The following is a 14,362-nucleotide window of genomic DNA, read 5'->3' on the forward strand; positions in this document are numbered from 1 at the left end:
CCCATATTCTTTGGGACTGCAGATTTTGAGATAAAATTTGTCCCTGTGGCTTAATGTAAACTTTGACATACTAGCACCAGATTGCACAAGCTTCTCCAGGTTACAGCATCTTCAGTGTCCCACCACAGGAGCCGGCATTGCACAATCCCATCCTCGTGCTCTCTTTCTCCTCTACCTTTATGAGTAGGTCTTGCACTTTGGTTTACAAGACCCAAACTACAACACAGGTGTCCATGACCTGGTGAAACACCTCACAGTAAGGAAAGGGCATTGCACCCAGCTATGGGGAAAGGGGCAGAGTGCTGGAAGCTTCTTGCCCTGCAAAATCACCAGAGGTGGAGGTGGAAAAGTGTGTCTGTGTGCACATTTGTAGGTGAGAAGGGGTGTTGTCCCATGTGGAAGTCCTACTTCATGTCAGCTGAGATACTGATGACCTATATCAGACTTAGAAAGAGGACAAAAGAGCCACATTTGCTGTAACAAAGGGACAGCTTCATTTCTGCCTAACAGCTCCTTGACAAGAGACTTGAACAAATTATTCTGGGTGTGCATTTGCAGCTGCAGACTCTCTCTGCAAACTTCCCTGACGGCCTTCCTGCTCCGGGTCCCCAAACCTCACCAAGTCATGGATCTGCCTCTGAGAAAGCCAGAACTGAAATAACAGTTTCATTTCTGGCCAAAAATTCACAGTTTTTACCTGGAAACTCCCATTTTCTCTGTGAAAGCTCATGCTTCTGCACATGAGAAGGGAAGGGGACACACAACTTCTTCATTCACCCCCAGTGACAGCCTTGGATATTTTTTCTCAGACAACATAACACGCTTTCCACTGGGACTACTCTGTACAGAGTAGTAAATGACATTGAAAAACCCCAAACATCCTTGTCACCCACTTACTGGGCCTGCCTGGAGTTGCTTGGGTCACTCGTCGATCTGAAAGCTTTTGTTTGTGTATGGTTTGCAGACACTGGCCAGCTCATGGACAGAGACAGGACTGGGAGATACGGGGAGATTTTCATGCTGGTCAGGCTTATGTGATGCTTTTCTATTAAATTTGGAGCATTCTGGTCCTGGTTGCGAGTTGGGGTCTTTCCACGTGCTCCATTCTGAATCTTTCCAGGGGATCCAGAGACCCTCCAGGGAGGAGCGACCAGGCTGGAAGAATGCTGATAAAACCTCAGGATGGACCTCAGGGAGAAGATGGGGTGAACGTGAACAACCTCTTTTCTCCCTCAACAAGCCCTTGCATTGGCTCAGGCCACCCACCTTGATAGCCTGCCATCCTGCTGCAGGACACTGCCCCTACCTCCTCTTCCTCAGCTCCAGAATGGGGCTCTTTGGAGAGGTGTTTCCTGGCTGTTGCTTGAAATCCCAGTGGGATGGCTGAGTGCACGTGGCCCAAAACACGGAGGAACCTGTGGGAGGGTGGGAAAGGCTGGGTGCAAGCAGGACAAGGCTGCCCCGAGGCTGGGGTTGTGCATCTGTTCCATGGATATGAGGCATTGCCGCCATCTAGTGACATAGCATCATAGAATTATAGTTTGGGTTGAAAAGGACCTTCAGAGCTCATCCAGTGCCACCCCTGCCATGAGCAGGGACATCTTCACCCAGCTCAGGTTGCTCAGAGCCCCGTCCAGCCTGGCCTGGGATGTCTCCAGGGATGGTTCATCCACCACCTCTCCGGGCAACCTGGGACAGGGTTTCACCACCCTTAGCATCAAAATTTCTTCTTCATGTCTAACCTGAATCTCCCCTCCCTTAGTTTAAAATGATCACCCCTTGTCCTATCGCAACAGGCCCTGCTAAAAGGTCTGTCTCTGTCTTTTTTATTGGTTCATTTTAAGAATGGAAAGGCCACAATAAGGTCTCCTCAGAGCTTCTCTTCTCCAGGCTGAACAACCCCAGCTCTGGTGGCTCTGGCCGAGCCTCTGGTCCCCAGTGCTCCTGGACCTGGGGATGCTCTGCTGGGGTTATCAAAAGGGGGCCCAAACTCAACGCCTTGCTTGTTCTTGAAACATACAGAGGGGCCCATTGGTGGAGAGGACAGAAAGCTGCTCAGCAAACACAAAGCTGAGGGTGTTGCAGTGATTTCCTTCAGGTGCTGCAACACTCTGGGGTGACACCTGAAATTTTGGGGGAACTTGTGAAGGAAAAAAAACTGGTTTCTCACTGCTATATGTGCTCTTCTGCTTCCTTGGTCCTCAGCACACTTTGGGATGCTTTTGGTAGGTGGAGAGGCTGAGGAAATTGTGTCTGGAGGGATGAAAGCTGTCGCAGTGGGAAAAAAAACAACAAAGTTGTAGAAGTCTGACAGCTGCATTATCTAGGGTTTGCAAATACAGCTGATTTCTGACAGGTGAGTCCAAAGTGCATGAACTGCTCAGAACAGACAAAGTCCAAAGTGGAAATGCAAATCCTGGCAGGAAAACGGAGGCAAGACTGGGTTAATGAAAACCTGTTATGTTTTCCAACTCTTGATCTGTTGCTGCAGTGGGTAAGCCCTGGTGGGCTGGTGTGCAGCAGCAGGGGCATGCTGTTCCCCTTCTTTCTTTTAAAATTCAAAATAACACCCAAAAAATGGTGCTCTAAACATCAGTGCATGGAAATGGCAAGGCTGGGTATGGGAAAATAAATGGCACTGTGTTCCTGATGCATGTCCCTAGTGCTTCCACTGCGCTCTGCACTCACCTGTGGCTGCCAACTGTCCCTGCCATCACAGCATTAACCTATGATCTCATTAGTGAGAGCTGTCACTGCCGAGAGGTCCAGGCCATAGATAAATCTGTGGCAACACCCTTGCTGCTATTTCTGTCTGTGAACACGGAGCAGCAAATGTCCTGGTATAACCCTTTTTCTTGCAGAGTACTTGCATGCACCCCGGAGGGATGTGATGCTGAAGGGCTCATTGATCTCACTGTAAGCACTTGAACAATAAAAGATCTTTTTTAGATGAATCACTGCAGTTATCTCACACAGCTAATGCACACATTGAAAGTATTAGATGCACAGTGAGTAAATGCCCAGAGGCATCAAGTCCCATGGTGTTGGGAGTAGGTAAGGTCCCATTGGGATGTGCCAGGTGTCCCTTGTGGAGATGCTCAGATGCACATTGGTGATGGATTTTATTACCAGTGTAATAATTTAATATCAGCTTGTGCAGCTTTTCCCAGGGATTTGATCCTTTCCTCATTCTGGCCTAAATTTGGGCCAAAGTGTGTACCTCTGCATGGGCAGAGATTACTGCAAGGATGGAAAATCCTGAATTTAGCTCGATATGTTGTCATGGGAGAGGTTAGAGTAGAGGAGATGAATCATGTATCCCACAGCTTTCAGTACTTTATTTATTTCTATTACTTCACTATTTCTTCAGAAATGCTTCTTGAATTTTTTTATGTCAGCTACCACTGGATCGCAATGGGGAAAAAACCCTTTCAGAGCTGGTAGATGAGGAAGGGACTAATAACTAACCCAGCTGGGTATTAAAGGGTCATTTACCTTCCAAAAAATACACAGGGCATTAAAACCACATGGGACTGAGAACATCATCTCTTTACACCACTTTGTCAAGGTGGGATTCGCCCTGTATGTTGGGGGTCATGATTCTATGATACTAAACTGAGGCGAGCGGACGATGTCCCCGAAACGGAGCTAAAGCTCCGTTTCGGGGACATCGTCCGCTCGCCTCAGCTCGCCAGGTGACCCTGGAGGGTTTTGGTGACTCTAGGGATGGCCCTGCAAAAGTTTCACCATTGATTTAACCATCAGCGGTTCCTGAAGAACAAGGTCCATCCCTGCTCCCTGTTTTTCCAGGGCCTTGTGAAAGGACTTGGATGCCGCTTTGGGATGGGGACAAACCCCAATTCTGGGGTCAGCACCCCTATGTGCCATGAGGAGCTGGTGGCTGCAGGTACAAGGAGGACCCTGGGGCTACAGTGGGTTTGGGTGGTTCATAGTTCATCTTTGGAACGTGATGAGCAGAGATCTCTTTACAGTGGGAAGATGCAGGCTGGTTGGGTGATATAATTGATATAATTGTAGATAATTAGATCCCTAGAAGTTCCTAGAGGTGGTCAGAAAATAGAGACTATTAACACTGCTCTGGCCTACTGGATAAGCCTGAGCTTATGTATTACAATATATATATTATTAATATATTATATTTTATATATATATATATAAAATTAATATATATTATACCAAATATATTATTAAAAAGCTGCTGTTTGCTTCCTGCTCTGCTACCGCTGCCCTGTTCAACCTTGAGCAACACCATCAGGGGCAACTCGCGCACCAGAGCCTGAAATTTAGCTTCTGTCCCCTGCTGAGGAGCTTGTAGTAACAAGCTGGAGCTTGTTACTGGAGCTTGTAGTAACAAGCTGGACGTTGGGTGTAGAAGAGGTTTTTCATGTTGGTGCTGAAGGCAAGGTCTGGACCACTCTCCGTGGAGATTTTTCTCATGGCTCCGGTTACTCTCTGGAGTAAAAGAAGCAACACATGGTGGGTTGGACTCTGATGCCTTGGCAGGCGATGTGTCCCCTACTGCAGACGTGGGCTTCCTTGCTCATGGCTGGCTGTTATCAGCCATCCTTTGTACCTCTGCCCCTTGCCCTCCTGGGCTGAAGTCCCTGCACATGCTCCAGGAGCGCACACTGTGCTGCACCCCAGCTCCGCGCAGCCACCGGTCCTGAGCTGACCTCGCCATTCAAAAAACACTATTTATTAAACTAAAAAGTAAGGAAAGGGATGCACAGCCCCCCACTACAAAGATGAGCTGAGGCTTTTTGCACAGCCCCGCACAAGTCCCCTCTCTCTCCCGTGCCTCAGTTTCCCCGTCAGTGGGGTGGAGCTGTTATGACATCCCAGCCTCGCAGGCTGCAGTGGCTTTGCACAGCTGAATTACAGACTGATTTTGTTTGAAAGGGACTTTTGGAGATTTCTGACCCAAACCCTGCTTTAAGCAGGTTCAATCTCAACTTTAAAGCCAACTTCATACTGAAACCAGGTGGCTCAGTCTTTTCCCAGTTGAGTTTGCAGTTTTTCTGTGGTTATACTGGAGACAACAAGCTTTCTATGCCCCATGCTTGATCAACCTCGTGGAAAAAGCTATTATCTCCTAATATTTAAGCAGATCTCTCCGCAGCCCGTGCTTGCTGCCCCTTGCCCCAGTGCTCAGCACCGCCAGCAGCATCTCAGCTCCCTCTTCCCCACATATTCCCAATTCCCAAGCCGGGTGCAGGGCGGCCGGTAGCACCGCAGCGAGGGGAACATCAGCGGCGTGCAACGGGGAGAACTTTTCCATGAGCACAAGCGCAAAGGGCGGCGGGGTTGCAAGCGGCGGTGGCGAGTTGCTCAGCTGCTTTGTTGCCTCCGCGTGGGGTCGAGCGTCCTGTGGCCACTCAGAGGGGCTGCACAATTAACTCCAGCGCCCCAGGTGAGAACGGCTGTGGGGGTTCACGGGATCGGGGCGAGGGCGGGGGAGGGGGTCTCTCCCAGCAACGCTGGTGGCTGCTCGGTGGGATTTGCATGAATCCGGGGTAATTAGCTCAGTCTTTCCCACATTTAGTTAAATCCCGTCCTTCGTTTAACCCCTTTGGACAGAATCAGCCTGCTCTAAACACGTCCTTATTTCCTTTTATTTATTTATTAATTCTATTTGTAATACTCCAGCTTTCGCAAACGGCCTGTAGGGGACATGACGTGCTTCTGCAGCGACTCCTGCGCCGCAGGGCTTTAGCTCCGGCCGGGAAGTGTCTCCGGGGCAGGGTGGGAAGGACGTGGGGAAAGAGGGGCCGGGAGTCTCCAGCCACCTCAGGAGGAATCCCAGGTGGCGTTTCCACCCTGTGCACAATTCTGTGCACCCTTCCCCAGCCCCGGCTGCTCCTACTCCCCGTGGCGTTCTTTTGGGAGGGAGTGGTTTCCACCCTGAGGAGCTCTGCCCATCCACGTCTTGGGGGGAGTCAGCCTGGGATGTGGGGGTGTCCCCAGTGAGGGGATGCTCAGGGGTCCCAGCAGTGACTCTGGTGCCTCCACAGCACCCATGGAGTACATCAGCACGCGGGGAGGTGTGGGGGCTGTTGACTTCGAGGGAGCCCTCTTCTCCGGCTACGCGCCCGATGGGGGCCTCTTCATGCCCCAGTGCATCCCCACGCTGGACCGGGACACACTGCAGAGATGGAGCCGCCTCTCCTACCGGGAGCTGGTGAAGGAGCTCTGCTCCCTCTTCATCACGGCCGAGCTGGTCCCACGGGACACGCTCAATGGTGAGCCCCAGCCACGCAGGGAGCTGCTCGCGGTGATGTGTGCGAGGATTTTGGGGTGTTCAGATGCACCTGCCTGCCTTCACCCCTTTACAGCCCCCAGAGAATGGAGCGCTGCACCTCACCTGCTCCTTTCTCTATTCTCTTCTTCTCTCTCACCTTGCTGGGGCTTGTTACCTTCTGGAAAAGGTGTCCCCTGTGCAATAGGGATGGCTGATGGGTCCTGCTCACTGCTGGGGGACACTGCTGCTCTGATGGGCTCCAGACCTGTCCTGATGCCACAGCTCTCTGCTGCTCCACACTCTCATTGAGATTAAATCTTTAATGTTTTTTACGTTTAACAGATATCACTTCCACCAGAGGGCAGCTGCAACCTCTGTCTAAACAGTACGCATTCATAACATTCCAGTTTCCTGTATTTTACATTGTAACACAGTCTGCTCTGATTGCGTCAGGTGTCCCCTGGGGTCTCTTGCCATAGAGCTATTGAAGATAATAAATCTGAGATGTTTTACTCCTAATAACTAAGAATAACTTGCTGGATATCTGTCACCTCTCCAGCAACTTAGTCTTTGGTTGTGCAGAGAGATTCCCAGGAGCATGAAGAGCACAGATGCAGCAATCATAGAATAGTTTGGGTTGGAAGGGACCTTCAAAGACCATCTAGTCCAACCCCCCTGCCATGAGCAGGGACATGTTCAGCTAGAACAGGTTGCTCAGAAAAAGAATACTCCTCTACCTAACAGCCTCTTTAACGGTTTTCCCTCTAGACCTGATCAACAGGGCCTTCAGCAGGTTCAGGCACAAGGATGTTGTCCATCTGTCCAGGCTGAAGGACGGGCTGAATGTGCTGGAGCTCTGGCATGGGGTTACTTACGCATTTAAGGATCTGTCCTTGTCCTGTACGGGGCAGTTTTTACAGTACTTCTTGGAGAAAAAGCAGAAGCATGTCACTATTCTGGTGGGTGAGTATGCCTCTTTGTAGATGATGGAACTTTTGGGCATGCCTTTACCTTGAGAGCCATTATTCCACTGCCCTCCTTATGCCAAAGGGTGGTATTGCACGTGGGTATCGGGTGAGTGGTCTCTGGGCGATGCCAGGGTGGCAGATCTAGCCAAAAACATCTCACAGAGCATCTCTGCAGTGATACGGGTTTGACTGGTGAATCAGTTTTTTGCTTTTCTTGGCTCCTCCTCACTTTGAAACAGGGACTTCAGGGGACACGGGGAGCTCGGCCATCGAGGGCGTGAGAGGGCAGAAGAACATGGACATCTTCGTTCTGCTGCCCAAGGGCCTCTGCACTCAGATACAGGAACTTCAGATGACCACTGTCATTGAAGACAACGTCCACGTCTTTGCTGGTTGGCATTGCTGTTGCACTGTCTACTTTATGGCCTTGCTGTGACAGAACTGTGACCCTAAAAGTCTCAGGGGGCTGCTGCTTTAGCACCTGCAGCCAGCTGGGCCATTGCTATCATGGCCACCGTGCCCAGATATCTGGCTAACAGGAGCCTATATCAGATGTCCCCACTTGGATGAAAAGTGGTCCAAGGCGTCCTGTTCTCCTGACCACAGATCAGAGCTGTCTCCATGCAGGTGCTTGATGTTTAGTTGCACTGAATTCAGCACCATTTCTTGGCACTAAAAGGATGGAGAGTCACCCCTTCCCTCTGTCACCTCAACTTCATGGGTGGTCCATCCCCTCCCATCTCACCAGCCTCATGGTGGGGATCACCATGGGGTGCTTGAGCTGTCCCATGGACTCCTCTGCTCAAACAGGTCTCACCTTGGCCTATCCTGGCAAATATATATTCTTGGCATAAGCAAGATCCCAGAGTGCAACTTCTATAGAAACCACCTGGCATCCACGTGGTGCTACTCAACCCCTGGCTCCTATAGCTCAGGACATGCCAGAAAACCCCATGGCTTGAAACTGGCCCTATTTTTGAGCAGAAATACTTTATGTCTGATGCGCTGATGTTGGCAGATCTAATCTTTCCTTTCTCCTTTGCCAGCTCATGGGAACAGTGATGAAATCGATGAGCCGATCAAGGAACTGTTTGCTGATGTCGATTTTGCCAGAAAATACAATCTGATGAGCCTGAATTCGATCAATTGGTCTAGGATTATGGTCCAGATCGCTCACCACTTCTACGCTTACTTTCAGTGTGCCCCGTCCCTTGATACCACCCCGCTGCCAGTGGTGGAAATTGTTGTGCCAACAGGAGGAGGAGGAAATATCACAGGTGAAGGGAGAAAAGATAGGTTAGATAGGGAAGAGAACACTGTGACCTATGGACTGAAAGCACTTTGCAGATGCTGGGTATTGTTATTTATTAAAACACCCACTGTCTGGTAGGATTTCTTCAGAACCACTTATATTTTATTACTCATGCATGGTTATTACTAATTTAGGTGTCACTGATGCAAGGTGCAGAAAATCCCAAACCACCTTCTGATGATGACTGTAGCTATCTTGAGGATGGTCACTTTAGAAGAGGACAGAATGTGTTTGATCCAGGAAAGAGGGAAAATACTGTGGCTCTTATTTCCTAAGTGAGACATTAACAGAGGTGTGGAGTCCTTCCTGGTCCTACTCTGGTTTGCGTGGTAGTGCACAGCCAAGAGAACCACTTTTAATTGCATAGTCTGGCCTTCTAAATATGAGTCCTTGATTGCCTCCATCCCAAAACAGGCGTACAACTGTCTCACGAAAGCAATAAAGGATTCCATGCACCCAACTGCATTCACTGTATTTCCAGGCTGCCCATCTGAGGCAGCATTAATAAGCTGCAAGAGCCCAAAAGCTTCATTTCCCGTGCTTGAACGGCAGCTGCCTGACCTCTTGGTCCCCTCTTGGTCCCCATCTTCAAATGTGGAGATGCCCAAGGGTCAGCGTTCGATGGCAGGTGGAGCATTGCATCCCTAGTGCTCTACCAAAACATTAAAGACAGATATCTTAGCATCTGCTGGGGACTGCCATTTGTGTCTGCTTCTGAGCTATATGCTCAATCAACTTGTACAGTGACTTCTTTACTAAATCTCCTTTGAATGTTTCTTCATCAAGCACACACATATTTTTTCACTTTTTTCCTAGCTGGCTGTATTGCCCAGAAAATGGGTCTCCCAATTCGGCTTGTTGCCGTTGTTAACAGCAATGACATAATTCACAGAACTGTTCAACATGGAGATCTCTCAGTGTCAGAGAGTGTGAAGGCTACATTAGCATCAGCCATGGACATTCAGGTATGTAATGAATTGATCAAAATGCAAGAATACCAAATGTTATATATTTTTCTAACGTTTTTTTCCTCGTACTCTGTTTTACCTGGTTTATGAGAGCAGAATTCTGCCGCTGGCAATGCCTTTCAGCGATGCATTAAAAGGTGTGACTCATATTCAGCATTTATGCTGCAGACTGCTGAGCTGGGATAGATCAAACACCTTCTTCCTCACTTTTCAGGGCTTGACTTAGTAATCTTCACTGTTAAATGCTGGGTTTCTGGGGTTTCATTATGTGCAAAGTTAGCAAGAGAGGGATGTTTCTTCTGAAAATGTGAGACTTAGGAAATTATAAAGCCCATCACGTCTCAAGGGCTTTTTTGGTGCTCCTAAAAGGCTCCACCAGGAGCAGGAGAAGAGACCAAGAAGAAGGAAGGGAAGCCCAGAAGAAATGCCTCATCTATGGCCATCTACAGTTTGCTCAGAGCAAAACAAGTCTCAGCAGGCAGACAGAGGCCTCAGAAATGAAGAGTCATGAAGGTGCAGAAACCAAACACCTGGAAGCAAATACCTCCCATTTCATACCTACCTTGTGATCCACAGGAATTGAATCTACTTCCAAACAAATGACCAAAATGTGAAGCAGTTGGGGTTGTATCACTGTGGCCTTAAGCTACCTGGATTTCCCAAAAGCTGTTCAAACACAGTGGGAGGATCTGGGAGCCTGGAGGAACTGCCATGCTTTGCAGAAGTCCTTATGCCCCTGTCACCGGGCTGCTGTGGTCTGCAGCTTGACTTTCCTCCTGTGATGTGAATTTATGGGGCTCCTCAGAGCTCAAAGAGTAGTTGGGCTCCTGTGTCCCTTCAGTAGCACTGGTCTGTTGAGACATCTAAGCTTGTGCCAGACTTTGTGGTCATGAGGGAAGGCAGCTGGGTGAGGGGTTGTCCAAAGATTCCCAAGGAGCTGGATGGGTGTATCCTTCTCCATGGCTGTGTGGGACATCATCATTCAGCTCACATCTGAAGCATCCATACAAATATTTCCACAGCTCAACAGATCATTCATGCTGGAGGCGACTTCAGGAGGTCTCCAGTTGGGACCTGCTCAAAGCAAGGTCAGGGCTTGTCCTGTCAGGTGTTGGAAATCTTAAAGAATGGAGAGTGCACAACCTCTTCAGGTTGCCTATACTGCAGTCAGGCCAAAGCAGAGAAAAATTTCCAGTTAGACACTAATTGAGGACTTGAAGCAGAAACTCTAGTGTGAATGAGCCTTGCAATTTCAGGAGAAATTCCATGAGAATTACAGCAGACACTGTGTCCTTGTGGTACCTGAAACCAACCAGGAGCTGTTCTCTGGCCTTGAGGTCAGGAAGCACCATGTAACTTACGTCCATGTGCCAAAACTTTCCTTGGGAACAGTCTCCAGCATGATCTGTCCTCCAAGTTGGGCCCCAGTGTTCTTCTGGACAACTCTAATGGCACTGGGCAAAATCAGCAGCAAGGCCAATGCTCACACCAGTGTCCTGGCCCAGTTCAACTTACTGGTGTCAATGTAGTAATCTATAGTGGAAATGGTAAGGCTGGTACAAATGGATGGTGAAGGCGAAGGTCTAGATGTGGAAACAGTAGAAGGAAGGACAGGAGAAGGGATGTCAGCAGGATGGTACTGGCGGCACCTCTGGTAGCAGGTCATTGAAGTCCAGATACGATGACATGTAGCTTCTCAGGACAGCCAGGTTGGGAAGCAGAGGACAGCCTAAACCAGGGGACAGCCTAAAGCAAAGGGCAAGCTATGCCCAGACTAGACTGAAGATTGCAGGCTGGAGGCCCTTGGAAATGATGGTGGGAAGATGAAGAACAGGACTGGGGTCATAAGCCACCCAAATAAGGACACTAAAATCTGAGTAACTCCTGATGACTCTCTGAGGTGGGACAGGATGGAGAGACAAAAGGTCATGGATACTGTCAGCTGCTAAAAGGTACAAAGAGCTTATCCAAAACCAGCACTGGAACCCAGGAGATGTGATGAGGACTCAGTAGTCAGTGCCACTTCTCCTGTCTGTCCCTACAAGGTGTCTTGGCCAAACCACCTGGATGAACGTTTCTTGGCACTTGTGAGCGTGCAGGAATGAGGCAGCAAGCACTGAAATTGGTTTGGGACCCTCCTGCATGGTCTTGCACAGAGTTGCAGTGTTGCAACACCGATTGCTACATGGCCATACAGGCCAGTCAGGCCCTATATGTACATTATATGTTCATAAAGCTTATCGGTCAGCCCTGCAGGGAGCTGGGTGTCTCATTAAGTCACGCGGAAGCTGGGTGACTCACAGCAGCATCTGCAACACTGAGTAAACAGCTGGATATTTCTGGTTCTCAAATACATAGTGTGTTATTAGCCCGGGTTCCTCAAGGTGATTGTACAGATGTGGTCATGCCATTGATTTATCAGTTGTCCTTTCATTAAGTTTTTTTTTAATCTGATGGTCACTGCCAGACTGCTCTGACAGGTCAGAGTACTGAAGGATGCTGGGTTCCCAAAGGCTTGTCTTAGGATGTAGGTGTGCAAGGAGAAGACGCAAAGCCCACCTCAGACTCCATCAAAAAAAAAAAGGTGGCAATAGGACCTCAACCCTAATTAGACATCAGAGAATCCACACAGGTGCTATTCCTCCGAGATATACACTTGAATTTCCACTACTTACCTGTTGTGTTGTTATCCCAGGAGCCTTACAACATGGAGAGGATCTTCTGGCTGCTCTCAGGCTCCGACAGCCACCTGACGAAAATGTTGATGGAGCAATTCAGCGTGTCAAAAAGCCTGAAACTGCCAGAGGATTTGCACAGGAAGGTCAGTTCCTCACGTGTGTGGCACCATGTGTGTGTGGGTGTGTGAGTGTGCAAGGAGATTTACCACTACCAATTGTTTTCAACTCATATTCAGAATAAAATATCATAGTGGAGACTTTCCAACCAAAAATTTTAGCATGAGGCCAGAGAAGCTATATATCAACATGTGTGCATAGAGATGTTAAAAGACCGTTTTAAATTATGCTTTTTGAAAGAAAGCTCTTTCTTCTTTGCAAAAATATTTTTTAAAATGCCTACAATTATTTGAGTAGGATATGAAACCTCTCCTTCCTTGGCCACTCCAGCTCTGGCATTGGCCATGCACCAGGGCATCACGTTGTGTGTGCTGGCTTGAACCTGATGGGGCGCTTTGGAGTGGGTCTGCTGGGTTTGGTGCTGTAATTCAGCCTCTGTATTTCGATAAATGCAACACAAAGCAGACAAACACAAACACAAAGCAGAGAGAAACACAAGAGGAAACCGAACATTTGAATTGTGAGGCTCTTTGGGCCAGATGCAAAGTCCTGACTCTTCCCACTCAAGGTGTGCTGTCCCGTACTGTGCATCCTTTGCCTGTCATGCACTCCTGCTTGCACAGGGGCAAAATAAGTACTTAAAAATACATTATTCAAAGAAAGATGAACTATTACACTGAGGTGCATTTTACAAGCCCTCAGAAACTCCCTCGGAGCATGCAAATAGCAGCGTGGAGCTGAACAGCTGAGTTTCGGCTCCTCTCCACCCACGCTCCCAACACCTGGGAAGGAAACCCCTCACTCCTGCCCTGACCCTGTGGTGGTTTCCATCAGTGCCTCATCCCCTGGCTGCATCACTAACCCCTTCTCCTTCAGTCCCTGGCAAGTCTCATCCCCCAGCCTCCCTATTTCGAACTGCTTTGCTGCGTGCCCCTGCTGGGAATGCCTGGGGTGGTGATGTCCTGAGCAAACCTCCCCTTTTCCCCTTGGGACTGCAGCTCTCCAAGACCCTGCAGTCATGCTCAGCTTCTGACGAGGACATTGTGCGAGCCATGCAGCGCTGCTGGGAGAACAACCGCTACCTGCTGTGTCCCCACTCTGCCGTGGCTGCTCACTACCACTACTCACAGCTGGACAGGTAAGGACAGACATGGTCCAGGAGCATTGGGGTGCGGAGCATCACTTCTCCTTTTGCTCCTGCTGCACCTCCAGGTTGAGTTTTGCTTCCATCAGAAGTTTTCTTGCTTTTCTTTTCCTTTCCAGCACGCCCCGGTGTTGCTTAGCTCCAGCCTCTGCAGCCAAATTTCAGGACGCCGTGCTCCGAGCTGGGCTGGCTCCCCAGCTTCCCCCTGAAATCACCACCTTAACGTCTATGGAGACCAGGTCCATCCCCCTGGAGCGGGGGCAGGACTGGGCACAGGCGCTCCGGGAGCGGATCAAAGCCGCGGCACAACGGTGGGAGACACAGGGGGGTCAGTCAGCACCCCCAGGACAAGGGGAGGTCACCAGGCAGGGAGTCACCCGGACCTGAGCTACCAGGGTACAGCTGGTCAGTGCCTCCCAGGGCTCATTTTCCATGCCCAGGAGAGCCCCGTGTTACACTGGGAGAGGAGCCTAGGGTCTCCATGCAATGAATTATTAGCAGGAACACCCTTCGCCATTGAATTATGTAGAATATTTCATAATGCTTCCAGTGAAGAGCTCTGCAATTGTATCCTCTCTTCCTTACATATTCATAAAAACTGATTGAAACTCTGAATAAAGCTGCCCGTTTCATCATTACATGCTGTTACGGAAAGTTCTCCTAGCATTACCCAGTTACCATCTTCCTAAGCATTTTCCAGTGATTCTGGCTCCGTGCTGGGATGTTCAGCAGCACCTAACATGCTAAACAGGAAAATTATGCAGAGCTGGAGGGGATCTGCTTTCCCCGTCCCTATAAATTAAGCAGTGCCAGGGGTCATTCCTGGGCATTGAAACTTGTTCAGCGATAGTGTTAAAAAGCAATAGTTTTCCCTGGACTTGTTTATTTTAAGGAGTTACTTTCCAGTGCCGTATTT

General features: G+C 49.2%; 1 protein-coding gene across 2 annotated transcripts; it reads left to right on the top strand.

Moving 5' to 3' along the window:
* Positions 1-5,303: 5,303 nt before the first annotated feature.
* THNSL2 (threonine synthase like 2) lies at positions 5,304-14,067 on the top strand. Of its 2 annotated transcripts, none has more exons than XM_082050968.1 (9): positions 5,304-5,431; positions 6,033-6,260; positions 7,028-7,222; positions 7,467-7,619; positions 8,274-8,504; positions 9,356-9,504; positions 12,203-12,328; positions 13,301-13,440; positions 13,566-14,067. In XM_082050968.1, the coding sequence occupies exons 2-9, from the start codon at positions 6,038-6,040 to the stop codon at positions 13,831-13,833; spliced, it is 1,485 nt and encodes a 494-aa protein (XP_081907094.1). In that variant the 5' UTR covers positions 5,304-5,431; positions 6,033-6,037; the 3' UTR covers positions 13,834-14,067. The 2 variants fall into 2 exon arrangements, with proteins under 2 accessions (XP_081907094.1, XP_081907095.1); XM_082050969.1 differs by lacking the exon at positions 5,304-5,431 and adding an exon at positions 5,769-5,824.
* The last annotated feature ends 295 nt before the right edge of the window (positions 14,068-14,362 follow it).

This window comes from Streptopelia decaocto (assembly GCF_964273445.1).
Source record: "Streptopelia decaocto genome assembly, chromosome: 4".
NCBI classification, from domain to species: domain Eukaryota; kingdom Metazoa; phylum Chordata; class Aves; order Columbiformes; family Columbidae; genus Streptopelia; species Streptopelia decaocto.

What these genes read in the sequence shown, in the direction of transcription:
- THNSL2 (XM_082050968.1), top strand. Translation starts at nt 6,038, where the DNA reads ATGGAGTACATCAGCACGCGGGGAGGTGTGGGGGCTGTTGACTTCGAG. An exon ending in CCCACGGGACACGCTCAATG is followed by an intron (nt 6,261 to 7,027) that starts GTGAGCCCCAGC and finishes TTTTCCCTCTAG; the next exon opens with ACCTGATCAACAGGGCCTTC. An exon ending in GCATGTCACTATTCTGGTGG is followed by an intron (nt 7,223 to 7,466) that starts GTGAGTATGCCT and finishes ACTTTGAAACAG; the next exon opens with GGACTTCAGGGGACACGGGG.